Source organism: Aspergillus alliaceus (assembly GCF_009176365.1).
Source record: "Aspergillus alliaceus strain CBS 536.65 unplaced genomic scaffold BDW43scaffold_32, whole genome shotgun sequence".
Classification (NCBI taxonomy): domain Eukaryota; kingdom Fungi; phylum Ascomycota; class Eurotiomycetes; order Eurotiales; family Aspergillaceae; genus Aspergillus; species Aspergillus alliaceus.
Genome location: NW_022474715.1, coordinates 68,104 through 93,612, shown reverse-complemented (window position 1 = coordinate 93,612; position 25,509 = coordinate 68,104). Strand labels below are relative to the sequence as shown.

Here is a 25,509-nt window from a genome sequence, read left to right as displayed (position 1 = left end):
TTGACAACATATTGCAACAAGCCGAATTTGGTAAATCCCTCTAATGTCGGCTACTATCTCCCCAAAGCAAAAAGACAAAAAATCGAACTAATAGTCCAATAAGTATAGCTTCCCCTGCACTGGATAATTTTGATTTTTCTGCAAATTCTTAGGTTACAACCTTCCGGGCATATCCCTGACAAGAACAAGGCTATCTCTCAACCTCACTGGCCTCGGAATGCTAGCATCCTAGGTAAGATGCAGCTTTCCCCGGAAGCCGATGTCTCAGCCTTGTCGTCAATACGGGTCCCATGGGATTTACCAATGGCTCAGGGGGCTAATTTCTTGGCTCTGTTCACAAGGCTGTGCCTGACCCTGTACTCCCCCGTGCGCCCCGTCGGGCGTTCGTGTTGCATGGCACCAAGAACATCGCCCGAGGGCTTGTCCCAAAATTCCCCGTGTATAACAAGGCTTTCTCCGGAACTCGTGCCGAAAATCTATGGCTCCCACGGTGAATCCCTGGGCCCTGGGCAGGGCAAATCATATGGCGCCATCATGGGACCTGCCTGTAATTAATATATACTTGGAGGCTCCTGAAGCTCTTAAATCTGTAGTATATGAGTAGCGTTGATGGTTCCAAAGGCCATATACCATAACTAGGTACCGTCACCAAATCGCAAGAATTTTGATGCTTCGGAACTTTCAAAATGTGGTGAACTACTGCTGTCCACGAAAACATGCTCCAAGGGCCTCCTGCTAACTAAGTATCAAACAGGTATGCGATTGCGAGACCAAGCGAGTATCTCGTGCTCACTGGAGTCGGGATAGAAGATATCCGCATTTGTAAGAAGGCTATAGTATTCCCATTTCAGCGAGTATGTGTTCCCTTTAAATAATCAATCATGAAGTTGTCTGGAGTTTGCAGCTAATAACTCCTCTTTTTATTTTCCTTCCTTTTAATAGTGTGCAAGAATCTCTGTGGCGCCCTTTGATTTGCCACTCAATCTTCAGGCCATGACAATGGAGAAACTCCAATTTTCGTTGCCGGCAGTATTCACTATCGGTCCCGATAATGAGTTACAATCACTTAAGGATTATGCGCGACTTCTTGCAGAGAATTCCGAGGACAAAACCAATGTCCAGAAGATCGTGAAGGGTATTATCGAGGGCGAAACCCGAGTGATAGTCTCTAGCATGACCATGGAGGAGGTTTTCAAGGAAAGGCAGGTTTTTAAAAGCAAAGGTCTGTGGCTGTTGCCCATCCCTGTTAGCCTAACCTAGCTAACGCAGTTGGACAGTAATTGAGAACGTGCAGAAGGAACTTCAGCAATTCGGTCTGCGAATGTAAGTCACTAAAGATCAATATAAGTTTTTTTTTTTTTTTTTTGCTAACAGATTTAAGTTACAATGCCAATGTCAAGGAGCTCCAGGATACTCCTGGCAGCGAGTACTTCGCCATTCTAAGCCAGAAAGCACACGAGGGAGCCCTCAACCAAGCAAAGGTTGATGTTGCCGAGGCACGGATGAAGGGTGAGATTGGAGAGGCAGAGAAGAAAGGACGGATGAAGCAGGAGATCTCTAAGATCGACGCCGATACTGCTGTACTGGAGACGAAACGGAAAGCCGAGAAAGCCAAGGCGGATTCTGAGCTCATGAACCGCCAAACTGAGCTCGATGCCAGTGTTCAAATCAGCAAGATCACTACCAAACGCCAGACAGAAATGAAAGACGCAGAGCTGCTGAAGCAAGTGGAGTCTAAGCGTGCTGAAACAGAATTGGAACGTCTTAGGGCTAGTGAAGTCACTAAGAGCAAAGTGGCGCGCGAGTCTGCCCAAGAAAATGCAGATGCTGCTTATTACACAGAGCAGAAAGCAGCCGATGCTCAGTTGTATAAGCAAAAGGTGGAGGCAGATGCAGCATGTAAGCTTACAGCCTGTCAGAAACACTGGGTTCTCTCGCTAACTATTCTTAGATTATCGTCAAAGCAAAGCAGCCGATGCTACCCTTTATCAACAGAAGCGTGAGGCTGAAGGAATCCTCGAGATGTCTAAGGCATACGCAGCCCTTATTGACGTCCTCGAAGGCCCTCAGGCCTTCCTGCAGTTCAGAATGATGGAGAACGGTACATATGAGAAATTAGCTAAAGCAAACGGCGAAGCTATCCGAGGACTTAATCCGAAGATCTCATCATGGAGTACAGGTGAGTATCACTCTTAATCTCTATTTTCATATATGATCAATGAGAGGCTGACGTTAGACAAAGGGGACGGCTCCGGAGATGCAATGGCCCCTGTCCGAAACATCATGCAAGGCCTTCCGCCTCTTCTTAGTACCATCCACGACCAGACTGGAATCAGTCCCCCATCTTGGTTGGCCCAGTTGCCTGTGGATGGTGAGAACAAGGGGCGTAAGTAGGAGAACACTCCGAACCGAACCAATTGAGGTCATCAGAAATTTGACACGATTTTCGAGACACAACCAAGTAGCATGAGATCGGATCATTCTCTTGGCCTTTTTTTGTCTCTTGTCTTTTTCCTTTTTCCTATTGTTGTCTTGTTGTTGTGAAATACCCACCGTCTCAATTTCGTTGTATGCCACTATCGGAGGCTTCTATATTGTTAGTGTAATAAATAGTCTGGAACAAGATAATCATTGCTAATTCAATCGAATTTATTTTGTTCAAAGTCAACAGATAGCAATTGGTAACAAGGAGAGATACATAAGTGAGGTCGGGTTCATACGCAGAGACCCGAAAAGGTGTTAGCCAATCAAATCATGTGATAGTCGTCATCCGCCGGCATTGTATCTTGAAGATGGAACAATACTAACACATCATCCCCTACTATGATAGTCATTAAATTGAATCAATGCAACATTTGAACTGCCGCTGTGAATTTTACTTCTCTTCCTAGATCTCCCTTTCGCATACACCTACTCGCTTGATATATCACCATTTATCCATGCTACCTTGGTCGTTCCTTGGTTTCCGTGATTCTTAACAATGCCGCCGCCTTCGCTCCTGCAGCTATGTACAGCGACTGCTGTGAAAAATGTGAAATGTGCGCATATCTCACCAAGGTCATATTAGGAGCTATCAAATTGACCCTGTGATTATCTCAGTTTTGAATGATATTGGAAACGTTCCATATGCGCTTGCTCGCCCTTTTCTTACGAAAATCGAAAGTCCTGAGAAACTAGTGAGTCGTTCAAAGACCCGTTCGCCAGCTCCTTGGCTAACCCCTGTCGGCTATATAGAGAACATTAGAATTGCAGTCCCCTCATATCATAGACGAAGATAAAGAACTCTGGCTTGAATTCATCAAACGAGATATACCTAGATGGGAAGAGTATGATATACCGGAACAATCCGACTGCTGGTATGACTTATATTGCGATCTCCGAGAACGTGTGCAGAGGGAAGTGGATGAAGATGCAGAGAGGCTAAAGCTGGCCTTGGACGGGATCAGTTCGGAACGCGCCAAAAATAGTGCTAGATTTGTCCCTGACCGACGCGATATTCGCCTACCCCGAGAAAGACCGACAGCGAAGCAACGGTATGCTTCGTATGACCGGAAAATGGGCGGTATAAAACCTATGTATACTTCTACAAGAAATTCTTTCGGCTCGTCAGATTCACAGGGATCTCTCTGGTCCTTTGACCGGCCACCACTCCCACGACCGGAAGCCAAGAAGAAAAGCAGTATATTTACTGCTACGAGACGGAACAATGCTCTGACCGTGCCAACACAACACTTGAATAACAGAGCTTCACAGGTCAAGCAAGCCCCTCGTTCCTTAATCGAGGAGCATAGACGGCCGACAGAACCTGTGACCCCCCGGCGGACTGATCCTCCTTCATTGAGAGCACCCGGGCGGTCAAGGCTCCAGAGTATACCAGATCGGAGGAACCAGAGCCCTATGGTATTTACGTCATTACGAGAAAGAGAAGCAAGACTACGGGCTATCACTTCAGGGCAAGGACCTGTCTCTAGTGCCCATACTTCCTCTGCTTCCTCGCAGGTACCTAATGCTGCAAGCTCGCGGTCGAGAAATACTCAAATGTCCCCTACTTCAAATAGGTATACTGGGCTTTCATCCGCAGAAGCTAGTACCCAGGCACGTTCACAGGCAATGGAAAGTCATCGATCTGCTAGAACAGGCCTCAATACTGCTACCGACGAGTCCAGAGGATCACCGGCACAGGTTCCTCGTCCTGCGATCGTACGAAAGAGACCTGCCAGTGTTTTCATGCAACCTAAGAGGAGAAAGGTCAATTAACATCGTACCCGATTCTCTGGCGCTGGTTAACTCCGTTCCTATGGTGACGATAGCTCGGTTACTAAAGCATAGCTCTATAGATTTAGCATTTGTCTATAGGCTTTCCTTTTGCTCTCTTACCCCCCACGTTTTAGCAATATTAGCGAGTGGCGTTCTCGTGTCGGGTTAATATACCATCTCTTTCTTTTCATGTGGATCTGTGATACTCAACACTCACATTTTGCATTATGGAATGTATATTTTGCGTCAAAAGGACATCTTGAAAGGTGTTTATATTGTGAACTGAATGATCTTTATGATGGTTTTGATTGCGATTCTGGTATCGACTTTACATTTATATGCTTGACAAATTTTTGTTTTCTGGAAACATTCACACTACAGCCCTTCTCCAAAACCATGACAAATACTCGCGTTATTACGGCTATATCGTCTGTTCTATTCTCTTCCGCGAGTTTATGCTTCTGAGATCCTTCAGGAGACTTGTCATTACTGCGTTGGTGTAGCACATTAAACATCGTTTTGGGTTTGATAGCATGTGACACAAACATGCTATTAAGGTGGTTCAGGAAGCATCCTGATGTTAAACACCATACGCTTAGACTAATGCCGCCAGCACTGAACAGCCCGCTTCCATCTTCGGGGTATAATGAATGAAAACATGCATGAGCTGAGTTAGTGCCACAATATTCGATGTAGCTCCGAGCTTCGGCTCCAGAGATCCACCCAGCTAATTCAAACATTCCATACCATTTGCAAACCTAGTAGAATATGACATTTAGAACTCAGAGTAGGCGTTTAGAAGGTCAGAGAGCCACCACGGAGAGCAAGGACGAGATGCAGCGTCGCACCACCTTCGAGGTTGTATTCTGATGCAGTTTTGTCATCGGCCCTATCAGCAGTAGTAAGCCCTATTAGCACAACTTCACGTCTCCGGGATGTCGTTCTGGGGCCCACGTACATTTGCTTTCCACCAAAGATCAATCGTTGCTGAACGGGCGGGATACCCTCCTTTTCCTCAACGCGCTCCTTTATCCGAGACACCTGCGTTTTGGTTTTAGTGAGATTATGTTTTAGTCTGGAATGGTTGTCGAATGGAAAGTAGGCCTTGCGTAGGTCGGCGGATATGACGCGATCAAAATGAAACAGTGATCAGAGGTAAGGCAATACCTTGTAATCAGGCTCAATGTCCAGTTCAATCTCCTTGCCAGTGAGGGTGCGCACTCTGTATCATTAGATAACAGTCAGTCTATGGCACCACTTTCGCCGGTACAGCTGCTTTGTTGAACCCAGAACGCAAGACGGAGAAATAAGCACTGCACGACTCACTTGATCAACATTTTTGGAAGATACACGTAATAATAAGTAGGTGGTAGAAAGTCTAAATGGTCAAATCAGTGTTAAAGACAGGTAGATCACCAAATCCCAGGGACGAACGAGGGAGGAGAGAATAGCAGGCAGGCAGTGGTGCTCAACTTCGGTGGTTGACTGGAGATGGTGACAGAAAGCTTCGCTGTGGCGCGGGGCTTTTGGTGGGGCGGACAATCAAATACATAGAGCTGAACAGTATCTCTTTGTCAACACAACATTACTCAGTCTATATTGTGTTCCGTTTTGTAATAAATATACTCTACAGCTCCTTACTTGATTGATGTCAATACTTTAGGTTATATGGATGAGCTCTTACTGTATATATGTAACCCTACTTGGAGCGCCGGGTATTACAATATATATTGAACCAGGTCTATTATTAGTAGTTTTCACTCCACACATTGTCTTTCCAAAGCACATCCTCTCGACTAGTATTCCTAACAGCTAGTATAATGTCCACTGCAGTGATTAATATTCGAAGATGTCGGAAATTACCCCGGACAAGCTAGAGATTACCAACCCATTTGACCAGATTCTCACCGACTGTCAACACGACCCGGTACTTTGGTTTACTTCATCCCAACCCCAGATTATATCCCCACAAGCCTAATCAAATATTCCCGCAACAGAATAAGATACAAGACCGCTATGAAAGCCATCGTACCAACAGGAATGTGCAATCCAAAGCCAAACTTCTCAGCCCTGACTTCCCCGGCTGGCAGACTGATGAAATCCTCCACAAGTTGCACACACAGGAGAAAGAAGACGACGAAACCCTCTTTGTTGATCCTCGAAATAACTTCACGCTCTACGCCAGACCGCCACCACATATCCGAGAACTGGTGGCTGAGATCCAGGCAGATATTCGAGATGTTGCGCCATGTTCGTAGTGTTCCTCCGTTTACTCCGACGATGTAACTGATCACTTGATGCCTAGCTGTTTGGTTCACACCGCCGGGTTCCCTGCACATAACTGTGTTGGAAATGGCTAGCGGCAGGACAGAGACAGATATCGAGAGATTTCTATCCCATCTACAAGCGAGTGGGGCTATACCAGACCTGGTGGATTACACATTCCATCATCGGACGCGCTTGCTTAAGCCAACTGTCAGCTTTGATGCGACTGCCATGGCCTTGAGCTTCGTCCCTGCGGCTGGGGAGGGAGCTACCGAAGAAAATTACATGCACGGTGATGACGGGGACAGATATACCTATCACCACTTGCGACGAGACCTTTTCGATCGCTTGGCTGCAACAGGCCTGCTGATGAAACCGAGATATATTGTTCCCTCGGTGCATGTTACCATTGCGCGGTTTATTACACATGATGGATTTGTCTTAGAGAATTCAAGGCTAGATAAAACCAAGGTTGTAGATCAGGAGCGAGTCGCAGCACTGGTTGAGAGGGTTGAGCAGATTAATGAAAGACTGCGGCAGAAATATTGGCCGCAGGTGAATGGGGCCATTCCTATCAAGGGAGAATGGATTGTTGGGCAGGGCAAAGGATTAGAGCTATGTAAGGGGAGATCATGGTATGGTGGAGGAGAGAATGTTGTCACTGGGAAAGGATTCCCATAATTATCTATAGAAATGAGATTAGAATGAATTCAAGAGAAAAATGCAAGTGGATGACACTGATTGGTTGTGGGAATGAAATATGCCTGAGGCATTAAGGAGCCCATGACCAGGTGTTCTTGGCGCCACCCGATTCGGTTAGGCCGCACTTCCGTAATAGGTGCAATAGGGCCTAAGCGAAACGAAATCCCACAACCCAACAGACGGGCAAGCCGACTCGATCCCTCCCCGACAAGAGACATTCAACGACCACCGAATTCGCCCCGGCCAAGTCAGTCAAAATGGTAAGAGATTATTTTTCTTGGTTTATATGATTCTTACTATGACCTGGAAATTCTGGACATTGGAGATATGTGATCGACATTTGGGTGGCGCTTGTGAAGGACAACTCTTCTCGACGACGGACGGGTTGAAATACACCGATTTGGACGGATCGCCTACGACCGAGAGGAACGACAATATCGCCCAAACAAACAGGGGAGAAAATGGCGTGGGTTGACCGAAGAGTGAAGCGACGGCATGTCCTGATGTGAAGCGCGCATGGCGTCTATGCAAAATGGATTTCGTGCGGTCGGATGGAGAAAATCAGTCTTGTCGATGGCTCTCAAGATCACGACAACCGCGACTAAAATCTTGACGTTATTTCATTCAAATATACATCAATATCCACTATAGCGACCTAATGTCGAACTACATCTCTCCAATAACCGGAATCCAGAAATCATGCAGCTTTCTCAAAGTCATTCGAACAACAGGCGCTGATATATTTTCCTCAACCAGGTCAACGTTCCCAAAACCCGCCGGACCTACTGCAAGGGCAAGGAGTGCAAGAAGCACACCCAGCACAAGGTCACCCAGTACAAGGCTGGCAAGGTGAATACACCCGAACGCCCCAGTTCCTTCCAACTCGACAGATGCTGATGCGGATGGACATCTTTAGGCCTCCCTGTACGCCCAGGGTAAGCGTCGTTACGACCGGAAGCAGAGCGGTTATGGTGGTCAGACCAAGCCCGTTTTCCACAAGAAGGCCAAGACTACCAAGAAGATCGTCTTGCGTCTTGAGTGCACTGCTTGCAAGCAGAAGAAGCAGCTCTCTCTGAAGCGTTGCAAGCACTTCGAGCTTGGGTACGTGATGACTCACTGGTCTTTTCAGTGCCAGCAACTTGTACTAATAACTTCTACAGTGGCGACAAGAAGACCAAGGGTGCTGCTCTCGTTTTCTAAATTTGCGATTTCCTTGTTCGGCTCTGGGTTTCCTGCATTGCACAGGCCGCTACTCCCGCGGCGGGGGAATATGACATTGGGCAATGGGAAAATGGATAGGGCTTCATATTCAGAAAAAAAGAATATATGACTCCTAGTTGATGAGTCTCTTCATGAATTAATCCCCGTTATGACGAGTAGAATGTCGCAAGCGGCCTCCTTCATCTGTGCCAGTGTAAGCCACCGAGATTCACGCCATACCCTACTCGATTTTCACAGGAGGAGAATCTTAGATATTCTATATCTAAAGGGAATGATGTCTCGCGGGGATCGCATTTGTTCAATTAGTCTGTGAACGGCATTGTCTTTCGGTACCTGTAGCTCCACCTTGCTTATCAAGCCAAGCCACAGACCCGTTATCAATAGTATCGAGATCCTCAAGCGAAGCCGAGTCATATCTGCTATATTGCATCGGCCCACAGAAGGTCAAAAGGAAACAATACAAAGAAATGTTCTTATCATAAACATCAGGCTGATCTTTTCCCATGGGAAAATCCAAACAGAGTATCCAACTTCGTTTATACGCAACTTTTCATATGGTGTCTCGCTCTACATGGGACAAATGGTCACCCGAAGAACCTAAGAAATTCGAACTGGTTGGTGTTGTATAATTGTTTAAACCTAGGGAGTCTATCTAGCTTTACTAAACTCCGAGCTTAGATCCAACACATAATTAGACTTGCACCTGGAGAACGTACTGTGGTATGGCAAACAGCAAGACATTTTAAGTACCCTTGGGACTTACAGAGAGGTAGTAACAGGCGCTTTCCCCCCATTGCATACGAGTAGTTACTCACCTGCTGATCAGGTGTGTTGAATCCTGATTAAGAACTATATCATTAGGTAGAGTTGAATCGCCGAAGTGAGTACCCAGTACGGCGTTGTGCTGAATGGCACGAGTATCGTAATCATCTAGTTGTTAAATAGCTCTATGCATTTATAGGGCTTTTCAATTAAAGATATTTTTGTTGATTATATGCCAGGATAGATCTAAAAGGGCAGGTGAATGGGGCTTCTCTGGGAGTAAAGAAGAAACCGATACAAATATATTTCTTTCCACCTTCGAGAAATAGATTTAGTCTACTCTGATATCAAGGACAGTTAAATTATGCAGTTTTGGATGATTTTGATCCTAGATGAACATAAATTGAAAGACCAGTATTTTCTACTATCCCCTACATCATGTGCAGGAATAGCTACAGAAATGGAGATAAAAACACGGAATTGCCTCCTTGGGTCTCCCCCGCCCTTCTTTCCCCTTGCGGGTCCTTTCCCCCCGGATCGTCGTTTATTCTCCCCAATTTCTCTGGGTATATTCCATTACCCCCACGACATGACTCCTTGATCGGCTATACTCCGAGTTACTGGTCTATGGACGTGCACCTCGGTCGTTCGGATGCCTGCATGTTGCACATCGGGCTACGGCGTATATCTACCCGAGTATGGACTTCTAGTATTTGTGAAGCACTGCAGCCTTTACTCAATCTATCCATTCATACCTCGCATAAAATACAATGGCTATTTGGTATTCCCTTGGAGTTGCATTTTTTGCCGCAATCGGCACATTTCTTTTCGTAAGCATGTATCCTTTCATGAAGTATAATAATATCCTGATGTGCTATAGGGCTTTGATACGGGCATTGCAACTACAAGTGAGTGCAAGAAAGGACCTATTAGTCGTGAGCAACAAACTCATACTACTATCAGCAATCGCCCATCAAAGTTGGATTGACTACATGAAGCACCCTTCTAAGGGACTCACTGGGGCTGTATGTTGACCTTGCGACGTTGTCTGACAAACGGCAAGTCTAATATAGACAGGTGGTCGCTGTCTACATTGCTGGCGAAGCAGTCGGCGCTCTTACGCAGACAGCAATCGCCGATAAACTTGGTCGCCTGCGTTTCATGGAGATGATGTGTGTCATTGTCACAATCGGAGTAGTTATTCAGACTGCTTCTGTCAACATTGGAATGTTCCTTGCAGGCCGCGCATTGGCTGGGTATGCTGTTGGGTAAGTATGCTAGTATTATCCACAAAGACCAGCTTTCATTGATCGGTTATGTAGGGGAATGGTGTCTACCGTACCCATCTACCTTAGTGAGATTTCTGACCCTCGTTATCGCGGCCTCATCGGTGGTATCTCGGGCTGCGGGATCTCTCTTGGGACTATGGCTTCCAACTGGGTTGGATATGCTTGTAGCTTCGCACCGTACGGGCCAATTCAATGGCGACTTCCTCTAGGCGTCCAGATCCCGTGGGGTATAATTATGTTCTTCGGTTTGATCACCTTCATGCCTGACTCACCACGTCACTTGATTCGAAATGGAAAGGTTGAGCAAGCGCGTGACGAGTACAAACGTATCCGGAGGGATTTACGTCCAGGTGAAATGCACAGAGATTTGGAGACCATGGCTGCGCAAATTGAATACGAGATGGAGCGGGAAATCACATCTTATAGAGAGATATTCAGACTGTTTAGGCATCGCGTGTTAGTGTGAGTTCTTAAGACTAAACATCTTTGACACGTTTAACAGAGCATATCTAGGTCAATCACCGTACAGACTATGACTAGTCTCACTGGTGTGAATGTGATCCAGGTATGCTTTTTAACCAAGCTTTGTATTCCTCGATGCTAAGCTATAGCTGATTTCAGTACTATCAAAGTAGGTTTCCTTTTCCCTTTCAAGCTTTCAAAACGCAATATTGCTAACGGCAAACCAGCAATTCTATACAAGTCCCTGGGTATAGACTCTCATACGATCCTCGCTCTAGCTGCAGTATACGGCACAATAGCCTTCCTCGTCAACTGTCTGACGACGAAGTACCTCACTGACCAATGGGGCCGTCGGAAGTAAGATCTACCCCTTAACCCAATAAACGAAATATTCAGCTAATGTAAGCAACACAACCCAGGATGCTCCTCTCAGGTTTGTTAGGAATAATAGTCATTGAAATCTATGCCGCGGTCATGCAGCGAGAATTCCAGAATACAGACAACCGAGTCGGTAAGGGATTCGCCGTTCTAGGCATTTACCTCTTTGTCGTCGCCTACTGTAAGCGGAATCACAATCCAAGGGAAAAAAAAGTATAACAGACACAGGAAGCAAAATCAATCTAATGGGTACTATCATAGATGGCATGCTCAACAGCACAACCTGGCTCTACGGAGCCGAAGTCCTCCCCATATCCCTCCGAAGCAAAATAATGGGCCTTGCATCAGCCTCGCACTTTATCGTCAACGTTGCAAGTTCGTTCTCTCCAAACTGTTCATGAGCATTGAGATTAAGATACTGATACTGGTTCTGCTCAACTTTTGCAGTCACCGAAGCCGGCCCAAGTGCGTTTGCCAATATTGGGGAGAACTATTATTATGTTTTCGTGGCTTGTTCGACTTTCTTCCTCATTGTGGCTTATTTCTACTTTCCGTACGTTTTCGGTATCCTTTCCACTAATATGCTGGGAGCAGCAGGTCTTTATTGACGGAAGACCTATAGCGAGACGAAGCGAAAGACTCTCGAGGAAATTGCTGCCTCATTCGGCGACAAGGTCATTGCACCTGGGGAGACTGGTAAGGATGGTGATGATGGAGATGATACCGGGAAGCCTACGTCTGAACGAGAGGAGGTAGCTTGATTTCGGAAACCACTATGAATGCAATGGGTTGTTCGATATCTAACGTATTGGGATCTGATGATAGTCTATAATAAAGTCTCAATTTGCTTCTTTGTGATAAATGGAAATAGTGGCCATGTCCTGGCGACTCTTCGAAAGTAGTAAATGGTGTTGGATGATATGAATAAAGACGAAGGTCTAGATCACCTTTCGTAAAATCATCCCCCGGTAAATATACCCCCACATAAAGCGTGGAATGAGTCCAGATTCGTAATTAGATGCGGGGTAAGAAGAACCACCTGGGCGGCTCTTGCAAGCGATCCCCGCAATCATTCATGACATCAAGCTCGTATACGTAGTCTTACCATCGGATCAACTCCGATATGCCGCCAGTGACCTCGCTCTAGCTTTTCTCTGCAGAGTATAGCTAGACTGCCAAACTGGACACTCCCAATCGCTATCGCACGACCAAAGACCCATCCCTCTAACCGGGAATAGCATAGTCTATACGACATCCATGATGTCTGCAGTTAAGACAAAAGACAGATGAAAAGCGGGCCTAGCCATAAAATTCACCCCAGTCCAGACTGGCGCGGGTGATGCCTTTGCTCCTGGGCGAGGAAGTTCCATCCGTCCCATTGGACAGAAGACGGACTCACCCAGTTCTGGGGTCGAAGTTGCGAGAATAATGGTTCTGGCATGTATTCTATCGAAGGGGAGAGGTAGGGTTGGATGAATGGGGTTGGGGATGAGGTTGGGATGGCCATGCCTATGGGTGCTCCTAATGACTGCTGTTGTGGCTGTTGCTGTTGGGTCCGGGTAATGGCTAGATCTCTTTTTTCTTTTTCGTTAGTTGGGGTTGGATGAGGGAATGAAAAGGGTGGGTTACATACAGAAGCTGGCGGAGAACGGGCACGGCTTTACTGCAGAAGTTGCTGCGGTTTGAGAGAGCCGCGAGGGTTTCGAGGGATCGCCAGAGGAGGTCGTGGATCTCGGTTGATTCAAACTGGCTATCTGGGTGCATGAGAATGGCGCAGAGGACGACGGCAGCGTGGAATGCGTGGAAGCTTCCCAGTCCGCTGTTGTACCATTTGTATGTGGAGTATTGGGGCAGGTCGTGGAGGGACTGGTAGATTGCTAGGGTTGCCTTGGCCGATGCTGCGCATTTGGCTCTTGCGGCGCACGTCTCGGCTGTGACTTCGCCTTGGAGGTAGCGGCATAGATTAGGTCGGAGGACGAGGAGGAATAGCTGGTGGAGGTGACCGTATAAGATGTTTAGGTTGGCTAGGTGGTGGGTTGGGGGGGTTTCGCTGCTGGCGTCGAGCTGGTATCGTTTATCGCAGGTTTCGTGGATAGTCAATATCTCAGTCTCGATCTGGGGGACGCTGAATTTTGGCATGAATGTGAAGAGGGTTTCGCAGATCATTGAAGAGATTTTGGCTAACTGGTAGTCGAGCAAGAGGTAGGTCATCTGGGTGGGATGGGTTGTGGGCTCCGAGAGTTCCCCTGTGAGTAGGTCCACGTCGTTTATCTCCAATGGAAACTGTACATCTTGAGAGTGTATCCTCTGATCAGGACCGCCGAAGGTGTTGTTCTGGCCAATGTACAGTATCATGAATCCGGTCCAGGCACGCCTGCGTTCCTCGCGCTCGATAGGCCCCAAGGCAAATCGTCCCGGGTCGACATGACAACCCATCGAGATTGCGACATGATGGGTAAAGCCCAACAAAGTCCACGTAGGCAGTCCACGGCTGATTCGCGCGTAGTTGACGAGGACGAGACACTGGAGAGAATTGATGGAGTGGCGAGAAAACACACCATCAGCTGCCAAGCATCGCAGCGCTGCTGAGCGATACCGCGACGACAAAGCTTTAATGTTACGGCTAACCGTCTTCTCACGGCCCAGGTCGGTTAGCAATGGATCATCGTCATCAAGGGCAGTGACTGCGATACCCAATATGATAAATAAAAGGGCAATCCATGCTGTGGTCACACTGCCTGGGTCGTGACAGAACCGCTGATATTCAGCTGCAAACGTTAAGTCATGTAGAATATGGAACATCTGACGTTAAGTTAGCTGAAGCCTCGTTAACAGACAGTACGTAAAGGCAAAAATAGATCAGTTACGACATACAGGAGAAAATACTCGGAAGTAGACATCCTTTAACGCATCGCAATATCGGCCAGGAGGAAGCATGGTTAGTAACTCTTCTTTGGAAATGCTGTTTTTGGCAAAGGGAATTTGCAAATCATCGTCATCCTCTGGGATGTCGGAATCGACTTCTTGCATTGGACCTCCGGTCCCTGAGCCCCACTGAGACGCCAGTGGGACATAACGTACATAGCCTGAAGGAAAGGTCTGGAGAGTACCAAAGTTGCCCAACAAAGGGCTCCTGATCTCAGATTGGCCGAGGCCGAGGGAACTTTCAGGTTCAGAGAAGCTCCCAGCTATACTAGGAGACATTTGTGGTGAAAGGGAATCGCTTATGTGTGACCCAGTCTGTTTGTGCAAGGTGTCTTCGAGGTTGCGGATGCGCACCAGCAACTCTTTGTGCAAAGTAGCGTCTGCCTTCAATGTATTCTCTGACGATAAACGAGGCTGGCCTAAGTAGACGCAGTCTTCAGCTCCTAACCCTCGCCGGACACATGTTTGGCATGGGCGTCCGTCCCGGGCGCAGCGTATCTTCCTCGTACGGCATGCTTGACAGCTAATGGGTAACCTCTTACCGGTGGAACGGCTCGATGAAGTCATCGTACCAGTGGGGAACTACTGGTATAACCAACTCCACACGAAAGACTTTCACTTATGGCCAAGTGGAGGTTCTCACAGACTGGGGCTTGTCAATAGATGTTCACTTCACAAACAAAGCTGATGGCGGTCTGGGTTTTGAAAGAGATAGAGGGAGGGATAAATAATTCAGACAATTAGAGAAAGTTCAGTTGCCTTTGAATTGGAGAAGAAAGTCTTATTTAGAGATCTGAGAGCTGAGTCGGTAGACAAGCTACACCGAATCAGGAGGAGACCTCCATTTTCATGCATTACAAGGGATCGAACAATGTTCATCAAAATTACCCCATGCAAGCAAACTGGAACCTTGGACTGTCTTCCTAGTTGGTTGGCGGTTAACTACATGTCTACTCAGGAATGTAATCCTTGCCCTTATGGGGACCTGAACGAAGACTTCTAGAAACCATGTGGCCAGCGCCTTCATCAGTTAAAGTTTTCACAGTGCAGGTGTGGTAACCAGTGGGACGGTCTGCCACGCGAAAAGGAGTAAGGAACATGGTCAACGTGCAAACTATTTGACGGTGGCTGAATCGAAAAATTTATGATGTGCTGGGGCTGATCGCCTAGTGGAGAATCATCTCTCGGGATGTGTGGATTGCTGTAGCGCTAGTGGATTTGATCTAGGTCCGTAGACAAATGACGCTAGAAAGAAAAATGGAAAAAGAAGACTAAAGAAGAAGAGAAGAGAGGGAGCAGGGGAGGGTGGGGGGGAAGAGAAAAAAAAAGGAAAAGAAAAGAACAGAGAAAGGGAGAGGGGAGAAAAGGCATATTTTTCAGGGTTGGGCTTACTGCCTATATAACCCCTTTTGCGCAATATGTGCTAGCAAGTTTGTTTTGTTTTATTTATTTATTTTATTTTTTTGTTCTATGATTAACTATATACTCTCTACTGAAAAAAGGTGATGAATTGTAGGCAAAGAAAAAAACTTAACTCGGGCATGTTCAGATTGAAATTCTGTATGTTCCACCTGCTGGGAGTGATATATCTCATCTCTGACTTGGCACAGGATAGTAGTTTTATTCAGAAAAGAATGAAACCTCCCTTGTTTTGCATCTCCCGTGACTATTATCGCACGGCAAACACTTCGGCAAGCACATGGAAGCTGTGAAGTATCCTGATTGGCAGGCAACCTTTTACACTATCATATAATATCAGGACTACATAATATGTTATGTTACTATGCACATATGTAGGCCTATAATTATATAATATGTTAACAAAAAGGGAGGCGGAATGATGAAGGACTTGATCTCGGTTGAAGGAAAAGAGAGAGCTAGTTAGTAGTAACCTTGCCGGACTGGGAAAATACCTTAGGGAATCATTATAATATTTTTTTTTTTTGGCTTCGCGATGATTTTCTATAGAGAGCAAATCGCCACCAAAGTGTGGATACACCGATTATGATATGGATTGATGTGAGATCCAACTTGAAGTGGTATGTACTTACTGTAGTGTGGGTATTGGGTTTTCTAGAAGCAAAAAAGGAAGAACCAGCGTCACTTAGAGAGAATATTTCGATGTAAAATTTTATGACGATGCATGCTTACTAAGACCGAAAGAAGGGCAGAAGGAGGCGAATTGTTTCATCCTGCATGTTTTTAGTTGCCTCATAGCGCATTGTGTTGCATCGCGCTACTGTTTGTGTGGCAAATGAAGTGTAAGAGAGGCCCTATAGAAAGACTCTATTGTATATATGAACAATATGTAGAATATCATGACCCACAAGAAATTGTCAACCATCTCAAAATGTTAGTTTTAACGATGAGAACATTGAAAAAAGATGATTTATCAGAAAAGAAAAGACAGAATGGAAGGTTTCTAGGACACTTCCCCGTGCTAGTTAACAGTTAGCGATCGTTTCCCCATGAAGGAATTATTTAATGTATTTCACATGCGAGCGTTCCACCTCTATATCCCATATAAAATAGCCCTTTTTATAGCCCAAATATCCCAACAACAATAAAGATTCAATTCTTAATTTGTTAATATATCTAATATATGTTATACCCATAAGGTATTATAAATTTAGTAGATTTTTTTAATGCCTTTTAAGCTCTTGTATTTTAAGACTTAATAAAATACACAAAAATATAACTGTATTTACTCTATTAAGAGCATTATAGAAAATAACAGTTTCTGTATCTAATATATTATTAGAGTACCATACAACACCAATATCATAGCACAGCTACAGCTTCTCTAGGCTTGTTGTTGCTGAGATATCCGACTTGTAAAAGTGATCGTTTTATATGGGATACGGGGCTGGAACGCTCGCCTGTGTGGAACGCTGGCTTGTGAAATATGTTACCTCACTCTTGTTGACTAATTACGGTAAGGGTACCTAGATATTAAGGAGGTATTGGAACCATGGGCGGTGAGGGAATAAGGACTCGTGATCCATGGAACCCTAATGGCTTAAACAATATACAGGATGTGACTGTATATAAATTATACAGTACCTGTACTGATGTCCCTCAGCTCAGCCGAAATCGGGCAAATCGGGCACCGCGTTCAGCCTTACATCTTATGTCATATTCTACCATGAGGTCATCATTATGTTGAACAACTCGGGTGGGAAAAAAAGCAAAAATAGATTTAGAAAGAAAGAAAAAGAAAAGTTGGGGGAATATAAGCGATCAGACACGATCTGTACCATGGGTTTCATCAGATAATGATCCACATCTCTCTTCAATCCGATATCAACTTGGAATGAATGATATGTAAGTAACTGAATAGAACTAATATCAACTCGTGACTCAACCCTTTATCACGAGTTTTATAGCACGTGGGCGATCTTCCCTTTGTTCGTGGATTCTCTTTTCTACCTCACTTTCCCTCTTCATCCGCTGCCATCCATTTTTCATCTAATATTATTTCTCGATCACTCCTCTGCTGTTGACTATACGATGTGTTGCTGACCCTAAAAATAAAATACTCTTTTTTTTCTCTTTCTTTTCTGGTTTGAACCAATCGTCCAAGCTACTGCATCCTACTAGTGATCTAGTAGTCTGTGGGTGTGTGCGCGATCTGATTTGCCCCTCTTTGTCGCTAACCTTCCCCTCTACACCACTGGACTGTCTCTGGACACCCTCGAATCTTCCACTGCTTCGATCGGCGTTTTTGTCATCATTCTCGTCCGTCAGGGTTTCATTCATTTGCCGTTTTCTTCCCTTAGTCTACGGCTCCAGCCTCCTCCCTGGACCCTTCCCCACCTTCACAGCCCCTTGCTCAACATTCCCGTATCCGAATTTCCGATTCTAAGCTCTGCCTGCTTCTGTTTCTTCACATATCTTCCTTTCGAAATCAATCCCTAATTCCTTGTCTATATATCTATCTTGACCGACCCTCATGTCATACATATACAGAGAGCGTGAGCGAGAACGCGACTGGGATGAACCTCGTTCTCCCGTCACAATCAAACGTTACGTCATCTCCCCCGAAGAAGAGCGAGAGCGAGAGAGAGACGTTTTCTACCGACGCGAAGATCCCGTTGCTGACCGGGAGCTGGTAATTCGGCGCCCTTCCGACCGAGAGGATCCCGTCATGCTCCAACGCTATGAGCGCGATGTCGACTACGACTCCCGTAGCTATGACTATCGTTCCGAGAGGGACTACTACGAACGTGAGTACAAAGAGCTTGAGCCCTTCCATCGCCACTATTCTGCCCCAGTTATCATTCGTGAGAGACAACCAATACTTATAGTCGAAGCTCGAGGTCCTGTCTACGTGAGCCCGCGGGAGTCCGACTATGATGTTGTCCACCGTTCAGAAGTGGACCGGGAGCCTGGGTACTATTACCACCGGCGTGTTCGCGAATATGATAACGACCGTCGTTTCCACCGTGAACTGAGTCCCAGCGACTCGGTGTCCCAGGCTACCCGTCGTCGGGATGATCGGGATGACCGCGATTATAGCAGTGATGATAGTATGGTCTACATTCGCAAAGAGACGCGTGAGTATGAAGACCACCCACACCATCGACGTCATCTGGCCGAGGGTGCTTTGGCCGGTATCGGTGCTGCAGAGTTACTCCGCAATCATCGAAAGAAAGAGGGGGAGGACGTCTCGAATGGAGTGGGTCGTCTCGGACGGGATATTGGTGCTGGCGCCCTAGGCGCTGTAGCTGTGAATGCAGCATCCCGAGCTAGAGATTATTACCGTAGCAAGAGCCGACATCGTTCGCACTCATTCGATGATGACCGCAGCTCTCGTTCTCATCACCGGCATCACCACCATAGTTACAGCCACTCCCGGCGCAGTCGCAGTCGCAGTCGCTCTCATTCTCACTCTCGGGTGAAAACGCTGGCAGAACTTGGCCTCGGTGCTGCTGCTATTGCTGGTGCTGTGGCCCTCGCTCGAAATAAATCCAAAGATGAGCGACGAAGCCGCTCTCGCCATCGAAGTCGATCACGCCACCGCCGTTCGTCTTCTGTCAGATCTGGAAGGTCTGCTGGTGGCGAAAAGCGTAGCGAGTCGGAGCGCAGAAGGCACATGGCAGGCGCTGGCTTGGCTGGTGCTGCGGTAGCCGGTCTGGTGGAGAAGGCCCGCAGTCGCTCCCGCTCTCACAAACGTGCGTCTCGATCTCATAGTAGGCTCAGGAAGGCTCTCCCTATCGTAGCAGCTGGCTTGGGCACTGCTGCTGCCACAGGGCTTTACGAAAAGCATAAAGAGAAGAAAGAAGAGGAAGAAGCTTCGGGCCGCAGGGCGCGATCCAGATCTCGAAGCAGGGCGCCTCCCGAAATCTACCCTGACCCGACACGGGACTCGGCTGGTTTGATTGAGTATGGCCAGGACCCGGTTCACGGAAGGATTCCCACCGCGGATTACTACGGCCGGCCCCCGAGTCAACAGGCTTTTTACTCTGATGGTTCTGACCCAGCGGGATTTGGCTCGTCACGCCACCGCGGCCGCAGCATTAGCCGCAGCCGCAGCAGGAGCCGGAGCCGTGGTCCGCGATACAGCAATAGTCCTTCTGGGTCTGATAGCGGCGACCGTAGAAGGCCGCGAAAGAAAGAGGATAGACATCATAGCCGGACTCGTGGCATTGCTGAGGCTGCTCTGGCTGCAACTGGGGTAGGGTATGCGGCACATAAGTATTCTCAGCGGAGGGAGCGCAAGGAGGCGGAGAAAGATAGGGAACGGCCTAGTGAGTGGCCATCGAGGGGGTTACAGCATCATTAGACTAACACCAGTCGGTTAGGATTCGATGATGACACACGCCAGGGCTCGTATGGTGAACGTTATAGTCCTGAGCTGTACTCCCACTCCCCTCTGCCTCCACCAGCGAATGAACACCAGTACTACCCTAACACCAACCATTTCCCACCCCCTCCAGGGTCGGCTCCTCGACCGGCTGGCAGTACAGCCCCGTATAACCTGGCTGATTACCCTCCACCAGGCGCGGTTCCACCTTCGCCGCCGTATGGTTATCCCCCTCCTCCTGGACCAGAGTCATACGTCTCTCGGCCCCGGAGGGCAGACGAGAATGTGAGTGCTGCATGGAACTCTTCCCCTCCCACTTCCCAGGCTCATATGGATGATGGTGGGTTCAGGGACGAATACCAATGCACCAAGGGGGATTCTAACTGGAAGCTTCTAGGTCTAAACACTCAATCTCCATCGATGACCCCCCGTGCGAGAAGGCGGATATCGCGTGCTGTGAGCCAGCCCCCTCATTCTAAGTCAGTCGCTTTCGATCTCAGCCCAGAAGATGGTCGACCGATGGATCCGGGCTATGAAACTGATGATAGTGATTCTACGGTTGGGTCGCCGAGTGGAGGTCGTCGCCGCAGCCGTTACCGACGCCGTTCTTCCTCTGAATCTTTTAATCCTAGACTGAGACCTGACACCCAGCAATCGTCCTCCGAAAAGAGTCAGAGATCAAAGGATCCAGGAAAAGATTTGGAGTCGGACTCGGACTCGACGATTGATCTCCCTGATCGTTTCGACCCACAAGGCCGACTTCTTCCCCAGCGCGAGGACGATATGTTCGCTGGTGGGCTCGATACTTTGCTCAGGGGGATAAATAGAGTATTTGTTTAGCTTTTCTGTTATTCTACTTGTTTATGGACTTTATGATTGTCTATCGGGTGGCTTGTTATATTTTTGGCTTTCGTGTAACGTGATGATGACCTTATGATTCATGGAAAATTTTGACGTGCAATGTGATATTTGAGAATTTATTACCACGTGATGTGACAATACTTATCCTGAGTTTAACGATTGCACTTTGAAATTAAATGTTCTGGTCTAACTGAACTGAAATATTGTGATATCTATGGTAACAACTAAGCAAGGCTCTAGAAATTGATGCCATTAACCAACCCTCTCCCAAAACTCCAAAGGTCAGAAAATATTCAGATGACTGAAAAAAGTACAATAATAGCACATTCCGTGCGCTGAGATGGTAGATTATGTACATACATACCCACAATGAAGCATGGATTCAATCCAACCGCGACATGACTGGAGAGGAATGAAATAGGTCGCCTGTCCCTATTCCCAAATCACAATTCTAATTGAATAACGTCCAGAACAAGACAAAACAAAAATCCCCAGAAGTGTTGGATAATGCGCGCCGTGCTGATGCATACATAATCAAAGTCTTTTTTCGAATGTGCCGCTTCCATATCTTGCTGTTGTTTCGTGATAATATATCAGATCATCGTTACGCATTGACGGAGAATGTAGGAAAGGGCCAAGATACCAAAGAAGGGATGAAGGCAATTGACAAAGGAAAAAAAACCATTATTTCAAACGAGCAATCATGTGGGTATTAAGCTTCCATTAACTGCCCCTTTTCGCAAGATGAAGTAACTCCCGGATTAAGAAGGATCCTTGTTCATGTGGTGAACAAAAACATTAGGAAGCTTAAGCAACATCAAGAGCCACCACTCCTGCAACAGATGTGAGGGAGAAGACGAAATGTTTAGCATGCAGACAGAGGCTCTAGTCAAAGCAATAGGAATATACAAAAATGGTGTGAGGCGAAAACAGATGGTGCCATCTTCAGTTGTTCGTCACTAATGGAGAATTGTCCGAAGATCGAAAGTAATCAAGCTGTGAATAATTGTCCGGTCATCCTAAGTGCTTCTCGTATGGATTCGAGGGTTGAGCGTGAAGGCGCTACTTGACGGGATTCGAGTAAACTCCGGCGATGTGACCTTGTCTTCGATATGGTGACAGTGTCATTGGCCCCAGGCATAGGTTTGTCGCCATCATCGCCATCATCATTATCCCCAGCGCCATTGTCACCTCCATCCGGTACCACTTTAACACTGGAGCTGACAGAGGCTGAAAGGAACCGAGAGCTCAGCGGTAACTGGTATTTCACAACACCGCGAACAATGAGCTCAAACGGGTGCTGAAGTACACGTTCCCATCGCTCTGTGCCGCCTTCCTCTGTTTTATTTCCTGGTCGAGCGAGACGAATCTGCCCCTTGGAGGTGGACGGCATGTAGTTCCATGGCGACGCCTCAAAGGTCAGGGGCGAGTCAAAACGGAAAACACGGCCTAATAGCATTGTCTGGGGATCACCCGCTGGGTCAGTGGGGATAGGATCGGTGCCTTTGTCAACACCCCCATCAGTGCGCAGAACATGCTCTGATATAGTTGTTGCATTTGTTAGACAACCGCTGCTTCCGGCGCAGCGTGCCAGGCTAGCCAAACGGGCTCGTTTTCTGCTGTCTTCAACTCGAGGGAAGTTACTCAAATCGGATCCATGATCACGCCATAGTTTGTCTGTACCAACAAATCGACTCCTCGCAAAGATATTCATATCCATGTCGTCAATTGCGACAGGGAAGAGGTTGGGGTTGATAGCGCTTACGTTGAGGTCCAACATGATTTCTTGCTCAGAAGCGAGGACGTTCTGGATAGCAAGGATCTGGACATTCACAAGCGACTTGGTAATGCCGACAATAAACGACGTGGCGCCTCCAATGACGACTAGGAGTAAAAGGCTAATAACAACGCAAGCACCGTACTGTGTAAAACAGCTACGTTGCCGCTGTTGCATGTATTCCATCTGACGTAAACTAGCACTCCCAGGTCGCCGATTGCCGTGACGGCTTCGAGTTAAACGTGGTGAGCCTACTAGAGGGGTCCGTTCATCATCTGCGCCTTCCGCATCGAAGTCGTAGCCATATATTTCTCCCGCTTTCCTGGTATTATTGATCGTGCGGTAGTTCGGGCCTCCACGAGCGCCGGAGTGTCGAGATTGCCGGAACCCCCCGATGAAGTGCCGGGGAGATTTGGGATACGCCTGGGACTGGGGAAATGGCGAGTCGCTATCGAACAAGGACGGATACGCATTGTTGCGCCCATACCGCCCAATATGATGGTGACGTGGAGTATGAGCCCCGCCACCATCAACCCTTGAATGACTTCGAGCACTATCTTCTGCTGCATCCCCGTCGACACTGCCGGCGTACGTGTTATTGGTAAACTTCATGCTGCGCTTTCCTGTGACGCTATGGTTCCCATCCCGCATCCCAGGGCGCCCGCGAGTGCCCAGTTGGTCGACCTGGCTCGCCATGGATGTCGCGCTAGGCGTACGGGAATGATATCGATTCTGTCTCACAGGGTATGGATCAGGTGGGTTAGACTCATAAACGAATGTCTCGTCAGAATCAGATACATCAGCCTCATCTACAGCGCTGGCTACTTTGGCTTCGAAGATGTCCGCCTTAGAAGATGCTGCTCCGCTAGACAGGGTTGTCGGCTTGCGCGTCCTTTTCTTCTCCTTCTTCGGGCGAATAGTTTCAGTGCTGGGTTTCATTCGGAGAGTGCTCGGGTCTACACGACCAGAATTGCTCCGGTCCCCTGTCACCACACCTAGGGAGACCTGAGGTATGGAAGTGACCGTCTCAGTTTCGACGATCATGTTTCTTACTGATCCATCTGTCGGCTTACCACGGGCTCCCCCAAGCGACGTAGAGGACCGTTTTGGAATCAGAGTATCGGGGCCCTTGGCTCCGGAGCCACGACGTCGGTTGTTCTCTTCCATGAGTTCCAAGCTTTTGTTCCCTCCGCTATCACTGCCACTCTCAGCATTTTGCCTAGAAGCCTTTGGCGTGCTATCCTCCTCTATATTCTGCAACCGTGACTGCTCGAGTGCAGGTTGGTTTAGTATTGTCTCGGTTGACGGCGTTGATTGGTCACTGGCCATCTCTTGGACAGTTTCGAGAGCGGAAACAGGAGCGTTGATGCTTCTGTTTACGGAGCGGGGCGCACTGCGATCGGATTTGGAATCGTCGGATAGCAGAGATCGTTTGCTAGAGATATTGGGCAGGGTCGGCTCTTGCTCCGCCCGACCAGACGTGGCCCATAGCGGCATGTTAGGCTTCTCCGGACTCGAAGCATCGGTCGACGGTTCGGCATTGGAGGGAGGATTAATAATGAGAGGCTTGTTGGTTTGGGACAGTATCCGCTGCACGGCAGTTGCGGATGGAAGTGTATCCGACCCTGACCTCTTAACAAAACTCGACCTACTCGGGCTGCGACCTGCACTGGCTCTATGTGAACGAGAAGAAAGGCGGGAATTCGAGGCGGAATTGCGCGGGCGATGGGCCGAGCGAACGGGGGAGGATTCACGAGAGGATATAGCAGAGTTCGTTGACGAAGCTGGTGCTGATAGCCCAGGAACTGCAGGGGTGAGTTTAGGCATCTGGGATGCGAGGGAGGCCTGGACCTGGGAATTAAACGTTGAACGTGGCACCTCTATCATGTCACCTTCACTAGTAGATCGCCGAGACGTAGACGTTGCAGCCTCATCTTTTTGGGCCCTCCTGGATCCACCGGAGGTACCATTGCGGTAAGGCGACCTCTCGGACTCCGCTGCCATGATCAATGTCGAGTCGAACCTTGACGACAAGACCTTGAAAAGTCAGGAGATCCGAGAGGGAACCGGAACGGCTGATCTGGAAAGGTTGCAAAAAAAAAGAAAAAAAGAAAAAGAAAGGGGTCAGGGAAGGGGAAAAAAGGTGAAAAAAGACGTCAAAAATGTGACAACTTCGAAGGAAGACCTCCCCCACAGTAGGCGAAAGAAGGGGGGACAAAGCAGAAAAAGTAATTGAAATCAAAAGAGGTCAGGAGATTCTTGACAGGCAAAGAATAGATCTCAGAGGCCAACGCGTTCGACAACGATGATCTTCTGTCGCACAGAAACACGTTACACGGAGGAGGAAGTTGGAGGACGAATAGACGACGGCCACATGCTGACGAGGATAATACCGCGGGAAAAGTGAGATTCCGTAAGCTGTTTGTATGCGACAAGTAGGGTGGATTGTTCGCGACGTTCAAGAAACCAAATAAAAACCCAGACAGACCGAAGTCAAAGATGCGGACGCAGGCGAGGACATAACTTGATCAGAAGACGGTGAGATGGAACGTCTAGAACATAAGCTCCGCGCCCGTTAACCAACGGGAAACCACTGTCGATCGAAACCCACGTCGAAGGTGGATGAAATTTGGATATCGGGTATTATCTATTCGGAGCTCACGGAGGATTCAGAAATAACGAGCGTCGCCCCAATAGGTAAGACGCAAGGAAGTTCAATGTAAATCCAAACCACTGCAATGGTTCTTGTAGCGCCAAAGCGAATGTAGTTCGAGGACTAAACGACTAAACGGGGTTTGCAGGGA

At 47.6% G+C, this 25,509-nt stretch overlaps 11 protein-coding genes across 11 annotated transcripts; 8 read left to right on the top strand and 3 right to left on the bottom strand.

Moving 5' to 3' along the window:
• The first annotated feature begins 80 nt into the window (after positions 1-80).
• On the top strand, positions 81-2,476 carry BDW43DRAFT_132554 (flotillin domain protein). The gene is made up of 9 exons (XM_032038203.1): positions 81-102; positions 190-232; positions 342-691; positions 755-854; positions 943-1,222; positions 1,278-1,323; positions 1,382-1,899; positions 1,952-2,179; positions 2,243-2,476. Exons 3-9 carry the CDS (start codon positions 687-689, stop codon positions 2,392-2,394), a joined length of 1,329 nt encoding a protein of 442 aa, XP_031898576.1. The 5' UTR covers positions 81-102; positions 190-232; positions 342-686; the 3' UTR covers positions 2,395-2,476.
• A 361-nt stretch (positions 2,477-2,837) lies between these two features.
• On the top strand, positions 2,838-4,380 carry BDW43DRAFT_281496 (elongin A domain-containing protein). The gene is made up of 3 exons (XM_032042507.1): positions 2,838-3,038; positions 3,100-3,176; positions 3,235-4,380. The coding sequence occupies exons 1-3, from the start codon at positions 2,981-2,983 to the stop codon at positions 4,255-4,257; spliced, it is 1,158 nt and encodes a 385-aa protein (XP_031898575.1). The 5' UTR covers positions 2,838-2,980; the 3' UTR covers positions 4,258-4,380.
• Positions 4,381-4,390: 10 nt separating this feature from the next.
• BDW43DRAFT_281494 (NEDD8 family protein RUB1) lies at positions 4,391-5,735 on the bottom strand. Its single transcript, XM_032042506.1, has 4 exons — positions 5,584-5,735; positions 5,425-5,479; positions 5,216-5,298; positions 4,391-5,146 (listed from the first exon to the last, which is right to left on the bottom strand). Exons 1-4 carry the CDS (start codon positions 5,592-5,594, stop codon positions 5,053-5,055), a joined length of 243 nt encoding a protein of 80 aa, XP_031898574.1. The 5' UTR covers positions 5,595-5,735; the 3' UTR covers positions 4,391-5,052.
• A 975-nt stretch (positions 5,736-6,710) lies between these two features.
• Positions 6,711-7,225, top strand: BDW43DRAFT_281492 (uncharacterized protein). Its single transcript, XM_032042505.1, has one exon. The coding sequence runs from the start codon at positions 6,754-6,756 to the stop codon at positions 7,201-7,203; it is 450 nt and encodes a 149-aa protein (XP_031898573.1). The 5' UTR covers positions 6,711-6,753; the 3' UTR covers positions 7,204-7,225.
• A 755-nt stretch (positions 7,226-7,980) lies between these two features.
• Positions 7,981-8,888, top strand: BDW43DRAFT_281488 (60S ribosomal protein eL42; the record flags this gene model as incomplete). Its single annotated transcript, XM_032042504.1, has 2 exons — positions 7,981-8,073; positions 8,141-8,888. Coding segments are annotated over 2 exons (507 nt in total), but the record flags the coding sequence as incomplete, so codon positions are not given.
• Positions 8,889-9,733: 845 nt separating this feature from the next.
• hxt8 (putative MFS monosaccharide transporter (Hxt8)) lies at positions 9,734-12,246 on the top strand. The gene is made up of 12 exons (XM_032038201.1): positions 9,734-10,037; positions 10,088-10,115; positions 10,171-10,232; positions 10,285-10,475; positions 10,530-10,958; positions 11,010-11,061; positions 11,118-11,127; positions 11,186-11,315; positions 11,378-11,517; positions 11,598-11,711; positions 11,784-11,889; positions 11,959-12,246. The coding sequence occupies exons 1-12, from the start codon at positions 9,978-9,980 to the stop codon at positions 12,095-12,097; spliced, it is 1,461 nt and encodes a 486-aa protein (XP_031898571.1). The 5' UTR covers positions 9,734-9,977; the 3' UTR covers positions 12,098-12,246.
• A 1-nt stretch (position 12,247) lies between these two features.
• BDW43DRAFT_132440 (Zn(II)2Cys6 transcription factor) lies at positions 12,248-14,968 on the bottom strand. The gene is made up of 3 exons (XM_032038202.1): positions 14,211-14,968; positions 12,970-14,138; positions 12,248-12,910 (listed from the first exon to the last, which is right to left on the bottom strand). The coding sequence occupies exons 1-3, from the start codon at positions 14,826-14,828 to the stop codon at positions 12,649-12,651; spliced, it is 2,049 nt and encodes a 682-aa protein (XP_031898570.1). The 5' UTR covers positions 14,829-14,968; the 3' UTR covers positions 12,248-12,648.
• A 753-nt stretch (positions 14,969-15,721) lies between these two features.
• On the top strand, positions 15,722-16,568 carry BDW43DRAFT_281478 (uncharacterized protein). The gene is made up of 2 exons (XM_032042503.1): positions 15,722-16,334; positions 16,413-16,568. Exon 1 carries the CDS (start codon positions 15,767-15,769, stop codon positions 15,971-15,973), a length of 207 nt encoding a protein of 68 aa, XP_031898569.1. The 5' UTR covers positions 15,722-15,766; the 3' UTR covers positions 15,974-16,334; positions 16,413-16,568.
• Positions 16,569-17,851: 1,283 nt separating this feature from the next.
• Positions 17,852-20,222, top strand: BDW43DRAFT_132355 (DUF3824 domain-containing protein). The gene is made up of 2 exons (XM_032038199.1): positions 17,852-18,487; positions 18,575-20,222. Exons 1-2 carry the CDS (start codon positions 18,214-18,216, stop codon positions 20,044-20,046), a joined length of 1,746 nt encoding a protein of 581 aa, XP_031898568.1. The 5' UTR covers positions 17,852-18,213; the 3' UTR covers positions 20,047-20,222.
• Positions 20,212-21,004, top strand: BDW43DRAFT_132294 (uncharacterized protein). Its single transcript, XM_032038198.1, has 2 exons — positions 20,212-20,352; positions 20,465-21,004. The coding sequence occupies exon 2, from the start codon at positions 20,488-20,490 to the stop codon at positions 20,905-20,907; it is 420 nt and encodes a 139-aa protein (XP_031898567.1). The 5' UTR covers positions 20,212-20,352; positions 20,465-20,487; the 3' UTR covers positions 20,908-21,004.
• A 598-nt stretch (positions 21,005-21,602) lies between these two features.
• BDW43DRAFT_132392 (putative phospholipid metabolism enzyme regulator) lies at positions 21,603-25,158 on the bottom strand. Its single transcript, XM_032038200.1, has one exon. It carries the CDS (start codon positions 24,707-24,709, stop codon positions 21,920-21,922), a length of 2,790 nt encoding a protein of 929 aa, XP_031898566.1. The 5' UTR covers positions 24,710-25,158; the 3' UTR covers positions 21,603-21,919.
• Between the last annotated feature and the right edge of the window lie 351 nt (positions 25,159-25,509).